Source organism: Raphanus sativus, chromosome 8 (genome assembly GCF_000801105.2).
Source record: "Raphanus sativus cultivar WK10039 chromosome 8, ASM80110v3, whole genome shotgun sequence".
In the NCBI taxonomy this organism is placed as follows: Eukaryota; Viridiplantae; Streptophyta; class Magnoliopsida; order Brassicales; family Brassicaceae; genus Raphanus; species Raphanus sativus.
In genome coordinates this window covers 7463280-7478881 of record NC_079518.1, presented here as the reverse complement: position 1 = coordinate 7478881, position 15602 = coordinate 7463280, and the positions used below count along the sequence as shown (strand labels likewise).

The window sequence follows — 15602 nt, the reverse complement described above, 5'->3', positions numbered from 1 at the left end:
ACTTTGATCTAAATGTCCATCTATAGCGATATAATCCAATTATGTATTCGAAATAGATATATTATAAAAGTTATCTGTAATCTACTTTTGCATGGTTTTGGCTCTTTTACTAAGTAATGAATGATGACTAATGACTACTTGCTGCACCTGGCAAATTATTATTTGAATTTCCTTGCAATATCTTGTTATACAAAAAATCATATAATAGAGGTTATATTTAAAATTAAGTACTGGTGCACACATGTCGGTCAGGAGTGGAAGGAGTTTGAGTATTTTGGAACTTTATCAGATCCATTGGACAATAAGAGTCAGATATATATTATATATAAAAGAGTCAGATATAAATTTGTTCAAAAGTACGATAACGACAGAGAAATGTATTTTACAAAAAAAACAAAAGCAAAGTAATTATTTTTTTTGTGGATGAGTTTGAATTTTAGCTTTTATTTGACCATTACATAATCAAACTAGAACTATTTCCCTAATCAAGCATGAAACAATCCATCTACCAATTGAGACCAAATTTCTCTTCAGATTTTACCTCTGACCTTTTTCACTAGAATCTATTATCATGACGTGTTATTATTTTAAAAACCGCAATTTTCTTGGTCAACTTTGTCTATGGACCGATGTGCACGTGAGTCCGTGAGTGTCATCGTCTCCTTGATAAGAAAATATAGCAATATTGATCTATCAGATCAGGCACGTATCGACGTAAATGTACACAAAGGTGGACACATATCCAATATCGGAACTTTTCTGAAGATATTCGTGATTCCGATTCGTTTGGTTCGAATAATCAATTGTACTAGTGTTCCAAATATCTGAAATTTTTTAGATACATAAAATTTTAGTTACTTGTTATACATAAAAGAATTAACAACAGCTTACTCGCAGCTATTGCTATATGCCGGGACCTAAAACGTTCTCATTTAGTATTTTTAAACAAAATATTCAAAATTTCCATCTTAATCTCTCATTACACACACACAAAATCCAGTATTCATATACCTTTTCAAATAATAGTCCCAAGAGGAATGATTCCACAACAAGTTTGATTATGAATGAATGAAATGAATTTCTTTCTATTTTTTAATGTATTCCATTCTTATCATTCCATTTATTTTAATTTCACCAATTCCATATTTTTTTGCCAGTTACAATCAAAAAAGTTGAAGCACGTTACGATTTATGACAAAGAAAAACACACCTCGACTGAGAGCGAGAGCATTCGCATGTGCTCTTAAAATACAAATACAAAAAATAAATACAAAATAAGAAAAAGGAAAAAATATTATTGGTTGAGAACAGTTTTCGTCCTTAGTCTTTGTAGTGGTTACTCTTTGGATATGAGGTTAGCTTGGCTTGGGACTGTTCGGAGAGGTTGTCGGTTTCCTAATCACCTAATCGCTTTGCTTGAGATTCTTCTCCTCTTTTGAAACTGTTTTTCTGGTGCGCGGTGCATGATTTAAACCGGCTCTGATGTAGGTTTCTACTTCTTCAATCGAACTTGGTGAGGTGGTCTTCAGGTGGGTTTGCGGTGGTGTAACGTTCTCGGCTGTTCTCTCTGTGTCCCATGGTCGTCTCTGCCAAAGATTCTTTAAGCTATGCCTTGTGTTTTAACCACGGATTGTGAACAAGATCTTGTTAGCTTTATGGAGTGTGATGGTCTTGAGTCGGTTTTGGTTGGGGACTTATTAGTACTTTGGTTAGTATTAGACACATAGTTGTCCCACATCGGGTATTGGAAGAGATCCTTAACAATATATAAGATAGGTGGGGCACTCCTCTTATTACCAATTGGTTTTAACTGTGAAGCTCATCTAGCTTAACATGGTATCAGAGCCCGATCCATGCAGTCCAACCCGATCCACATCGATCTGGCCCTGGCCCATCGATCTTTGCCCGAGCATTCCGAGATTGACGTTCAGAGAGCCATCATCTCGAGGGGGCGTATTAGACACATAGTTGTCCCACATCGGGTATTTGAAGGGATCCTTAGCAATATATAAGATAGGTGGGTCACTCCTCTTATTACCAATTGGTTTTAACTGTGAAGCCCATCTAGCTTAACAGTTAGGGTCTCCCTGCTGTGGTCTTTGGTTCTGCCGTCTGTTGTCCTCTATGGCGTCTTCTCACTTGTCAGGCTTAGTCTCTGATGAGGATTGTTGTTCTTGTCTATTATTCAGTGTGAAGCATTGGTGTTGTGAAGTTGTGCCATTCCTTAGTTTTTAACCTACGGGTTTCTCCGGATTTCTTGGTAAGGGACTGTGGAGTTTTAACTCAATCGCGTTCAGTTTTTGAGTAGTTTGATTGTCAACTGTGTTCTTCGTCGACTGTTCGGGTGGAGATCCTTGTTCTCGTGGCTTCCTATAGTTAAAGCTTGTTCTTGAGTTACCGGTGCTCATGGTTCCTTTTGAGGAACTTCTCTTGGAGCTTTTCTATCACCCCAATAATCTAGACTTCAATGCTTTCTTGTTCAACCCGGCTTTTCTTACCGATTTGCTTCACTTTCGTGATAATATTTCTCAGCTCTTGAAGTTTTTTTGTGGTCTTTGTTCATGTATTATCTTAGGTTTGTTATTTCCCTTTATGTTCCTCTTCCTTGAATTCAAATAGTAATATGTATTATGCTGGCTGTTGGCTCCGGAAAGGCTTATTATCTTTGCTGGCTTGGTGTAGTTAGAAAAAAAGAACAGTTTTGAAATTTGTAAAAAAAAATATTTTCTGCATGCGATGATTTAGATCGTAAGAATAAATAAAAAAATAATAAAATATAAATATTTATTTTTTTAATTTAGTTATCATTGTATCATAAACTTTTCATGATAAACCAAATGTCGTTTTCTAATTTTAACGTAAATTTATTAATTTTATATTCTATTTTATTTTTAAAATATGAAAAGATGTATAAATACTAATATATTTTTTAAATATGTAAAACTAAATGTTTTAAAAATAAAATAATATTTTTTAATTTATCGAGAGTTACTCAAATTCTGTCAAGCCTCGTTTATAGAAACACATGCATAATTTACGTGAAGTTAGGTAATACTACAATAAACAAACAATTAAAGATGGTTCACAAAATATATTTAAATTATATAGGCTACATGGAGAAAAGTGTTGAATGTTGATAATGGGGGTTTAGGTGATGGTAGTGAATATTAAACATTTGTGTTTTAGGTTTTAAAGGAAATTTCGTTATTAGCCCTGATAATTGCTGCTCGACTGAAATCAAAATTTTCTCCTTGATGTGTATGTGTTTTTTTAGGGTAAATTGGCAAAATAGGCCATAATGAAATAAATTTGTCTTTCTATATGCATTAATTGGTTAGTTTTGGACATAATTATCTTCCTAAAAAATTATTATGAAAAATTATTACAAATAGAAAAAACAATATCATCATGAGAACATTTTACGTATTGTATTTTGATATATTATCAAAATTGAAATCCAAAAACAATTTTCTAAATGTTGATGTAAATTTGTTAGAATGTATATTGTAATTCTTTTTACAAGGATAAAATATAAGTTATCTTATATGTTTTCTAAAGGTTGCAATTCATATTGTAACATCTTCTCTATGATCTATCCAAATATAAAATATGTCTGCTTCAATTCTAATCAAATATCTTTGTTATTTATACAATATATATTGTTAGGTTTTGTAGTTCATTGTATAATTTTTTTAGAAAACGTTAATAAGTGTTCTATCTGCATGCTACATTCTAAATATAGTAGAATTTAAATTATAATATCTTCACTATGTTATATCCTAGTTATACCATTTTTCTTACGTTTTGTCTGTATTTTATTTATTTTAGAATATGTATTCAATATTTTCGTATATTAATTTTCAAAATCTGAAAAAATTAAAAAGTAATCCTAACTAATTTTATTCAAGTTATCTTATTCTGTAAGCTGAGTTACATTAAATTTCGTTGAATTCAATTTTTTTATTCATCGATCTTCTTCCTTTCTTCTTCTTCAAAATCTCTTCTTATCAAATTAAATGGTTTATATTTATGTAACATGTAACATTTGGAGACGAGATGTAAATAAAGAATGGAGGCTCAATAAGGAAAAACGAGGTAGATTACTCATCTTGGAATCGAATATTACGTAAGAACAATTGAAGATGATTAAATATCGGCCACTTGACAAAAAAAAAAAAATCGGCCACTGCAAGTACCAGGCTTGGCGGGAGTTCAAGTCCGAGTTCAACCGGCATATATATATCGGCCTACATGGTGAACTGGACCAGAGTTTCAAAGCCAATGGTTATAGGACTCATGGACTAGGCTTAAGGCCTATCGAGCTGCAAGGATAGGCCCATCAACTATGTGAAATCATATACCTAAGATTAAAGAAGTTAATCAAGAAATGGTTTACATATCCAACGAAAAAGGGTATAGAATGGTGTGGCAAAGATGAACGATGGATGTTGTGTTAGTAACATAGTATAGTAGTTTGGTGACAGTATTTATTTATGTAAACAGGGTTGAAACTTTTTTTTTTACTGAAATGGATTGAAACTTTTTGATTGGGTAAAAATACTGAAACTAAACTACTTCACACTATAATTGGCTTCTTTAAGTAAAAAAAAAACAAATCTGGTAGTCCCATTTAAAATTAGATCATTGTTAATTTCATATACTTATATCATTCATCCTTTTCTCTTTAGACTTTTAAAATCGGAAATAAACTAGGCTATATTCTAATGATTTTTTTTTCATACTTTTCTTTCCTCCGCTCACCCCTAATCAACTCTTCCTATCTGTTTACAAGTATAACTCATTTCATCAAACTACTTCAGAATTAAGTAAAAAAATATGGTCCAAGTGATTTTGACTCAAGAATAGAAGTATAGAATATATTACTTTCGTTGTAAATAAAGATAAGGTTAATCGAAAACAAGTAAAAAAATATGGTCCAAGTGATTTTGACTCAAGAATAGAAGTATAGAATATATTACTTTCTTTGTAAATAAAGATAAGGTTAATCGAAAATAAGTCTTAATCCGGATTTTGGATGTCATACTTACACATCCCTATCTTTTTGTTTAAAGAAACAGAATTTAGTGTGGATGAAATAAACAAAGATATCTTGTCTAAAATATGCCATCTTTTTTAAGAAAGAGAATATTCGGACACAAATTAAGATCATATCTTGTATAAAAAGATTACAAAATTGTAGTATAATGTAGTATCAAAGAATCTTAATTCTATATTTGTACGATGATACACACCAACATTGATTATCAAAAGAGAGAAAGATATCCGAAGAAAAAGTCAAAATGACCAGAGTGAAGTGGACCCCACTCGTGATTTTTGTAGGATAAAAAGAGCAAAAAAGACTCTCCTTGCTCATCACGAGTAACCCATTTCAACCACCGTCTATGGGATCTCCGTCGTTTCTCCACCGCCGGCCTTGAAAATTCTTCCTCACCGCTTCTCCTTCACTGAATCGGTGAATCTCCCCGCTAGCTAGATAGTCCGATCGGTAATTCTCCTTTGTTACTTTTTGGATATTCGAAATTGCTGTCTCGTTTGAGGATAAAGCTTCGAACTTTCTCTAGGGTTTCGTCTCAATTTGTGTTATTAGACGTACCCATGATGTTAATTGCACCTTCCGATTGACAATTTGTGAAAATGGTGGTGTCTGACTTTTTAGGGTTTTATGATGGAGTCGAAGGGTGATGTTTCAGTCAAGGAGGAGATTGAGGCGTTACCGAAGGATATCGAGGAGAGATCTATGCGGTGTAGTAGTAATTTCGAGGATCATAGCTTCGATAATGTAGAGGATCATTGTGGTGGTGGTGAAGGTGATGAGATCAAGGAGGGGGAGGAGGAGGAGGTTGATGTTGTGGAATGCTCTGTTGTGAATGGTAACAATAGGGTTGATGTCTCGGAGTGTGATGATGGGAATGGGACTGATGAGTACTCGAGCTCGTTTAGTGGAACGGTGTCTGAACATGAGAGTGATAAATCAGGTTTTAATGATCAGGAAGCTGATTCCATGATGTGTACTGATACTTCTATCCCATTCTATATGAGGTAAGGATATGGTAGCTTTAATTTCATTTCCATTTATGTGTGCTTGAGAAAGGATTGAGATTGATGAGTTACTTTACTGCTGCGTCTCTGATGTTATCTCCTTTTAAGGAACTTAAGACAAGGTTTGCTTGTGATTGTTTATTTTATTCCTTTTTTTGTGGTGGCAGGAAGAAGAAGCTGACTGATCACTGGAGGAAGTTCATACAGCCTATAATGTGGCGGTGCAAATGGGTTGAACTCAAAATCAAAGAACTTCAGAACCAAGCACAGATGTATGACAAGGAAGTCAAAGAAACTAGCCAAGCAAAGCAACTGGAGTTGGAAAATCTCAAATCAGAAGAGGTTGTTGGAGTGAAGGCATTGCCTCGTCTTCCATGTCATACTCAGAAAACTCAACTCAAGAAGAGGCACAAGAGGAAGCGAGTTGAAGAAGCTTCGGATGCTCCTTCCAATGCATTAAACCATAATCTCTTCTCTTATCACGGTATGGTGCAAGTTTTTTGTTACTTGGTTCATCTGCCATATTTAGTGTTTCATCTTATAACTCCTTTTGTTTCACTGTTTATGTTTCTCTTTATAGCATACCGGAAATTTAATGCTGATACTGCTCTCAATGACAACTCCCGCAAGCTAGGTAACCTCAGCTTTTTGGTGTGATCTTAAATCTTTAGAAAAGCTTTGATCTTAATCATTTGGTTATGTCATCAGATAAAAAGACTAAGAGCTCTAAGGAGGATGCAGTGTTCTCCGAAGATACGCCACCTCTCGAGTTTAGAGAAGGTGATGCATTCTTGGAACAGATACTTCTGAAGATCGAAGCAGCAAAGCTAGAAGTGCGTAACTTGAAGAACCGAGTAGACAAAGTGATGAATGAGAATCCAAGTAGGTTCTCTTTGGACGACACAGTGATTATGCTTGGATCTGCTGATGTAGTCACCGGCTCGGAGCAGCAAAATCCTGAACCGGTTATCAAAAACGAAGATGAGAACCCGGTCATTTCTGAAGAAGAAGAAGAACCAGCTAAGTCTGCTTCGGTTTCATCTCATCACGACAAAGCACCTGAAGAAGACGACGGGAACACAGATATTTTGCTGTCGGAAATGATTGCTTCAAGGAAAAGAGGAGGGAAAGCTATTGTTCCTGATAAGAAAGTGGAGAAGACAGAACAAGCTTCTGTTGAGGAAGGTCCATCAAGACCTGTAAGTTTTTCTCAGCGGAACATAGAACTCGCTATATCTTTTGGTCTCATGTGCTCTTTTAAAACTCAATGCAGGTCAGGAAAAGAAAACCGCGCAATCTTGACGTGGAGGTAAAGGAAGGGACTAGCAACCCAAAGAAACGTAGAGTTTCAAGAGAGAAGCCAAAGACAAATGTTACAATGGCTTCTAGGCTTAAGCTTCCTAGCAGGAAGAGAAAGGGAGGGAAAAGAAGGGCAGGAGGAGGCTCTGCTGGGTTAAGAAGAAGATCCTAAAAACATCCTCTTAAGCCTTTAAAGTACAGATATAATATGTGTGTTGATTCTTGTGTGTTAAAAAGCTCATCACCAAATCTATTCAAACTCATGATGTTGTTTTATGTATCTATATATGACTATAACTAAATCAACTTTGGAGATTTGCTTTGCCTTAGATATTTCTGTGAGTGTATGTATATACATTCTGCAGGCATCTAAATATTTCTCTCATCATTTTTTCAAATATTGTAGGTGTAGACTCGATGTCTACAAAAGATGTATAAAACAGCAATATGGAGATTGCGAAGTTGTTGATAACTTGATTGGTGGAATGTTTTATAGAGTGAACCCATTACCATATACATCATCTAGGTCGGTGATACCCTAACACCAAATATACCATTAATCTTTAATCTTTAATCTTTTCTAGTAAATAAAAGGAAAGTTTTAAAATAGAATGATATAATAAAATCGTAAGTTGTTAGGGTGTGTTATTAATAAGAGTTTCTTAACTAAAAACATATATTTACATTTAATGGAAACTCATTCGAAAGTTTTTCATGTGAATGACCTTAGAACATTAGTGTTATATATCCTCAAGAGTGTATCTAACCATTATAAAATCAATATAACATAATTTTGTTATTAAACTAAAAGTAAATAAAAACAGAATAATCGATAACAAAATGCCCTTTTATGTCTATTCTTCAGCATGCAAAGCATCCTCTGTATTTGGTGATTGGTGGACTTACAAATGTCTCTTCTCTTTTCATATCAACATCCATCACTACTTTCCGTTGTCAGCTGATTTGACTTTCACATTTCTAACTGACTTGCTTTTTCTTTTGATTCTTTGATCCAAAACATGTGTTATTCTCAGTTAATGTTACATGCTCCTCCAATGGTTTGTCACATGCATGAATATAGTTGAGTTGGATTCCTTCCCATTGTATCTAAGCCCCAGTTTGCTTTCCGAGGTTGCCCCATGGTAAAGAGCTGATCGAGATTCTTGCTTCCTCGACTCAGCATGCGAATCTTTCTGTGATCTTCAGTTAAATTATACTCCAATTCATATGCTTTGGCTTACTCTTCAGTAAAAGCTTGCTACATATTAGCTACACGATCTTCTGACACCAGTTCTTCTACTTTTCATCGATCTCGATGTCTTTCACGTTTCTCACAATGTTTTCCGCTTTCGGTATCATGTTCTCTTTTTTTCTGGACAGCTTGAATCAATAGTCAGAATATTGACCTGAGCTCTCATCATTGTCACGTCCTTTATCAGCTGAATATTTTCACGACTAAGTTTCATGCATTGATCATACAGTTCACGGTACTCTTTCATGACATCAGTTTCATCTTCACAATTTCTATAATAGAGATAGAGAAAAAAATAGAGATGAAGTTTTTGCTCCAATGTGTTCTTCTAAAATAGAGGAACACATTAAAATCCATCTCTATTTTTTCTTTTTATTTTATAGATCTCTATTATAGATATGAGTTGGAGATGTTCTTAGCCACATTTCATTTTGTTAACATTATACGTAGGTGCTTAATTTACAATATTTTATTTTGGTCACATCATTTTCAACAACACAAATAATTTTAAACAAAAAAAAATAGGGGTTGACTTCATAAATCATCGTGTCATTTCCTTCTTCCTTTGGTACCGACAACTTGCACAAATTATAAAAGATATAACTGGGATATGATACACAAATTATAGTTTCTTAATTATATCAACATCAATATCATACATTTAATTTGACTTATGATTTTGGTTATTCAGCAAATTCACCCATGAATGAATATGCTATTAAAATCTCAAAATTTGTTATATTCTTAAAAGTTTATATTTTTTATTTCACAACTTCATTTATTCAACAAGTTTTACACGATGATTAACGTAGCTCTATCTTCGCCAGCATCTGAAACAAAACAAAATGATTAAGTAACATAAAGACTACTACTATATTGTGTGTATATATATTCGGGTTTAAAGTGGTGTTATCACTAGAATATATCTTATTCACAGATCTCAAAAACCGTGGAACTTAAAGTCATGTCAAATTTAAAGACAAATGAAATAACTCAAAGTTAACAGTCAATGGTAAAAAGCATAATTGGAAGAGTAACGACTTCAAATCATCTTCCAACCCATGTGTTAAAGGGGGTTAGGTTGTGTTATTGGATTACCTACTTAACTACCAAGAGAGAGAGATTGAGCCAAGATACTAACATAAATTATTAAAGCCAGGGGGTGAACCGCATCTATTACGATCCATCGTATAAATTATTTGGTTCAAAGCTTAACTATCTTTGTTCGGAATATATCTTTAATTATAGCTTTTTGCTAGGTTTGATAGTGTGAAGAATAATTGGATTTCTTTTGTCTTATCACGAGATATATATCTTTTTTTTTTTTTTTTTTGATCGTATATATCTTGCTTTTCTATATAATAATATTATGCGTTAGTTACACTGAAATTAAAATAAGTATGCACGAGTTTCATAATCAAACACAACCACGAGAATCATGAGCTATAGATGATGTGGAACTTCACAACATAAAATTCCTAGCCATATTCAACCTCCAAAATTCAAAACAATTATTCTTCTTAACCAATCTTCTGAAGTATTGATTAATAAATAATCAATCGTAAGTGATCATTCAGAATTTCTAAGGAAGAAGATAAGATAAAGAAAGTCAAGTGAGTATGAACTATGTTTCTGAGCGTGCATATATCTATCTATGATCATGTTCGTCTGCATGTTGATGTCATCTAAAACAAACAGTTTATAATCAAATGTTATTTGTTTCCATGTCGAATGATTTTAGTTGTTGTGTCAGTCGTAGGTCACAAAAAGGTAATTTTACAGTTAAAAAAAAGTAATTTTAAATCATTAAAGTTATTGTTTAAATGAAAGTAATTGTCTGGTAGAAAACGAACAACAAATAAAACATCAACATGGGATTGGTCACAACATGCAAACGAATAGGACATGAAAAATACTTATAAGGTTATTGATTTAAAGAAGTAAAAAAAGCTGAGAAAAATATAAAGGATGGACAAGTGTTAGTTAGATAAGTGGCTGAAACTAACAAACCCTGAAACCTGTTACTCTGGAATTTTGAAAAAAACAGATACTTTTTTTTTTTTTTTTTTTTTTTTTTTGAAAATTTAAATTTTATTCAACCCGAAATACGGGAATTTAGATCCGGTTACAAGCATGATTTGAACAAAATTTCCCATATCAGTGTATTACATCCTAGCTTCGCCCACCCACTAAACCCGGCACATTCCACTAATCAGTTTTTAACATCCTTAGAAATCAGTTGCCGTTCTCACCATCGACGACAGCCTCGAGAAAGTGAGGTTCTCCTAGTTTCCTAGGATGCCGGGATTTCTCAAGTCGTCTTCGGTGTAGCTAGCTTCCAATGAACTCCTCAAAACTTATAACCGTCACCGTCGATGAAGCGCTTGACAAAAATAGAAGTGAAGGTTTCAAGTTACTCTTACCAAAAGAGCTCCGAGAAACCAAGCTTTACACACCTATATTTCGCCACGGACCATGCAAAAAGCGAGTTGATCTCACCATCACCACCAAATCAGGTTATCTCCAATCACCTGCAAAGTAAGTCATAACACACTACCGCAAGGGATCAAGTGAACATTACGGCACCGGGAAATGAGTATGACCAAATGTTTGACACAGAAACGATCAATGACCCCCGAGAATCGATTCCACATTTGTGACCGCCGAGAACCGGAAGTCGATTACTCTGACGTTAGAACCTAGACCCGTGTCAATGAGAACTAGGATAAACCAAAAAGCATAGAGACTCGAATCCAAAATGAAAGCTGCCGCCTTAAACATTTGGATGAACTGATAGGCAGCCGTATTGAATAGGACCGAGGTGATGTTGCGTGGAAAGATGCCTTCGACAGCCATAGACGACAACCGAAATCCACCAGAAAAGTGAATACAACAGCTAGCCACACCCACACGAATCTGAACAGAGCTGAGCGCCATCTCCTCCTGCACACTGAAGCTCACGACTCGCCTCTGTTGGCCAAAGAGACCATCAGAGCTCACCTAACTACCAGAAAGAAGGCCTGGACCGCTGCGACACCGAAGGAGCCCGAAGAACCTTAACCATGTAGAAGATTTCTTCCCGACCAGAAACCGGCAGAGAACCACCGCAGTCGGAATCAAACCGAACCTCATCAACAACGATGGTGAAATGAAGCGAAGAAGATCTAGAGATTGAAAATCGATCCTCTCCCAACTCAAAAAAGCCGACTACTCCGCTAATCTACACCTCGACAACCTCACTGCGGAACCAGTAGCAGCAGGAACATCACCGGGAAGAAGCTCTTGCGCAGGGAGCACCACCGGTTAGAAACCCTACACCAGGACCTGCAATATGTCGGAAACGAAGGAAGAAGAAGAAGAGCAGCAAGAGACGAAGAGAAAAGAAGAAGAAGGGGTGCCTCCGGTGCCGGTCGTCGCGCTCACGCGCTCACCGGACCGGAGCTCGACTCAGATTTAGTTTTCTTTTTTTTACAGACGAGAGGATAAGGAGAGAGAAAAGGCCTGGTTTTTCTTTCCTTCTCACAACCGGAGCAAATAAAAAAAAAAAAAAAAACAGATACTTACCAGATACTTACCACCTCCATTGGAGGTAATGAAGGTTCCTTTGATTAGAATCTCATTATAAAAAATAAAGAAATAAAAGAAGAAAATAGGAGAGAAAGTGAAAAGAAGTTCTAAAACTAGGGTTTTTTGAACAACCTCTAAACTTTTACTTTCCACATGTTATTTAGCTAGCATTTTAGGATTAACAATCAGAAAATTTAGTTATTTTATTAAAATATATATTATTTTTTTAGAGTCCCACCTAATTTTTAATGGATGGAAATGCTTTTAAGTGGTCTTATTTTTAGTTTGACTGAGGTTGATTGGTCTTTTTTTTTCTTTTTTTTTATTTCTTTTTTGGTAAAAAATGAAAGACCAATAAACCTTAGTCAAACTAAAAATAAGACCAATCAAAATCATTCTGACTGATAAAACAATCATTTGGAAAGAGGATACTGATTGTAAATCCAAAAATTATCTTTGATCAAAAAGAAATTATATATCATACATAACAAATACAGATCAAGTGAAATATGCAAAATAAATACAGAAGAAATGCAGATCAAACAAATTTATCAAATCATCTTTTTAATTGAATGTTAAAAATTTTAAATGTTGTAAACTAAATTATAAAAAATTAATTAAGTATAAGATAAAAGTTATATATATATATATATGTCATAATATGTTTGCCTATAACAAATAAAAATTTATATTGAATTTAAAATTAAGTTCTTTATAATATATAAATTTTTAATAATTCATTAAACATGACAAATTAAAAAGTATATTTTCATCTTCAAAAATTATATATGCATGACTATTTATTGCATACATTAGAACAATACAATTTAGAAGAAAACAACATGTACTACTTATTGTAAAGAACTTATATAAAATATGAATATGAAAACTAAATACAGATAATTTACTATATATATTTATAGAAGATAATAAAAATATATATGTTTACATGTTATTTTAGTAAATAAATATTTCTAAATGTAAAATATTACCCAAAATTTTAAAAGAATTAAGTTTTATTTTAAAATCAATTGTATTTGGTTTCAAAATGAATTAAATGAATTAATAAGATGAAATTATTTATAAGTAAATTAATATATAAAAAAATAGACCTACTTGCATTTTTTATCTGCAAACTTCCAGCTCGTTTTCTTCTTGGCTATGCAGATCAAAATTTTACACTATTCCTAAACTGCATGCAGATTTTTTTTGTTATTTAATTTTGATCTGTAATTAAAATGTTGAATGGCAAGCAAATGCATCTATTCTGCTTTTTTGGCCTGCATCTCCGATCCATTTGATGCCGAAATCTACGCATGTAGATCCATCATCCATGCACATGTTCACACCCAAACTATTCATGCGCCACGTTTAGTTTCTTTCCTATTTGAGGTATTTTCGAGCGTCTAGTGGAAAAATTTGAAGAATTATCTTTACATGAGATTATATTTTAAAATTTACACTATTTTCTTAATCTTTTCAAAAATATGCTTATTCATAAGTGAAATGAGTAAATTGACCAAATTTAATGTTTATATTATGCAAGATTTAATTTGTTATTTTAATTAAAATAAAAACATGTATTTTCAAAGAAACTAAAACAAATTTACCAACAATAGATTGGATCCATTAACTTCTTCCTGAGCCATATCTTTATTCATAGAAAATAATTGACGATTTTATCAAATAACTTAACTATTTCCTATCTAACCTGAGATTTTTTTTTCTTGTTTTCAATTACGACACACATGAAACAATCTAGAAAAATTGCTATTTATTAGTTAACAAAATGTCAATCCAAACAACTTTTTTTGAGAATCAGATAGTGTGCTAGTGTTTTCTCCTCTCTTTATTTCAATTCTTTTTTCACTGAAATTTTCTTCGAAAGAGGATATGATATAATTTTAAGTTTGTACACCGAAGTACAGAGAAAAACTCGTGCAAATGATTTGGCCTATTTTCACCATTCTGAAAATGTTTGAGTTCTTTTTTGCTTTTTGATGATGTGAAAAATTATGAACTTCTAAAACATAGAGATTCAATCTATTTTTCTGCTATTCCGCGGAAACACCAAATATTAACAACTTTAATAATAAGAATATTAACAATGACTACGTAAAATCTTTGCAAAAGAATAAATGTGGAAAATTATCGAAAACTATAAATTTATAAGATGGTAATCAAAGTTATAAATTAATTACTAAAGTTTATAATCTTAAATAAAAATAGGATAAAATGTCTTATTACATAAGAGAAGGTGTAGTTTTGAAGAAATAAAAGGAAAGATGAATTTTTCAGAATTTAAATCAAATGTATGTATGCTAAAACTATTTTAAAGGTTTATTAAATTGTCTATTAAATTTTAGAAAATGTTTTCCCAAATTTGATTAACCGTTTAAAAAATAAACAATATTTTGAGTACTTTTTTGCAAACATTTTTTCTAATACTTTATAAATAATATTTAGATCTTCGAAATTAAACTTCTTTCTCTCCTTTTTTATCACAAGAAGAGTTTTGAATTTAAACATCTCTCCTCTCTAACTTATCTTTTAAAAAAAAATTCCTAACTACTGCGTTCAGTTATTCAGGTTTCTGATTCTCACCGATGCTGTAAGGATCTCATACTTTTTATATCTTGGTCAGCTTTTCATCTTTGTCCTAGTAGCTTGTTACTAGTTTTGATAGTATTTAATTTTCCTGCATTCCGGGTTTCGTCTGGCAAGAGTTCTGGATGCAGTGGCAGTGCATCTCTGGTTCTTCATAGGACGAAATCCATTTTCGTGCTTTCTCTTGGTTGTGCTTTTCTTATGCGTCGACGTGATTTTTTAAGTTTTGGGGGTCTAGGAGAAAAAGGTGGTGACTAGTCGGTGGAAAAAGTTTTGGCAAAACATGAACTGTTGGAATTGATGAATAAGCTAGCCACCAAAAGATGACGGCTATGGCCGGCCCTGAATCATGCGAAGTGAAATATTTGCAATAGGCCGTCGAAATTTTTTTTAAAAAATACTTAGGTATAAATCTCCAAAAAAATTTTAGGCCGCCAAATTTACAAAAGAAAAAAAATTCCATAGATATTGCCACAAACCTCCAAAATCTCAGGAATGACTCTGGTGATAGTGGTGAGTCTTAAAAGACGTCTCCGGAGACGACTGACAACAGCAACAGGAGTAGACGCCCGGGTCGACTCCAACATCTCCTCTCTCCCTCTCGATGTGTCTTCCCATTCATTTTTTATTTTATTAATTATTTTTATTAATCTAGATCTGAATCCGGATATCCACGGATAATATGATATATAGCTCCAGAAATCTCGAATTCAGATCTGAATACTAATTCTACGAATCCGATAAATCCGAATCTTGATCCAGATATCCTCAAAATTTTCCGATATCCGGATCCATCCTAACCTTACAGTTCACTACC

The 15602-nt window shown here is 33.4% G+C and overlaps 1 protein-coding gene across 1 annotated transcript; it reads left to right on the top strand.

The window, feature by feature from the left end:
* The first annotated feature begins 5355 nt into the window (after positions 1–5355).
* Positions 5356–7674, top strand: LOC108820549 (uncharacterized). The gene is made up of 6 exons (XM_018593509.2): positions 5356–5506; positions 5678–6060; positions 6228–6544; positions 6641–6694; positions 6769–7259; positions 7334–7674. Exons 2-6 carry the CDS (start codon positions 5684–5686, stop codon positions 7529–7531), a joined length of 1437 nt encoding a protein of 478 aa, XP_018449011.2. The 5' UTR covers positions 5356–5506; positions 5678–5683; the 3' UTR covers positions 7532–7674.
* Positions 7675–15602: the final 7928 nt, after the last annotated feature.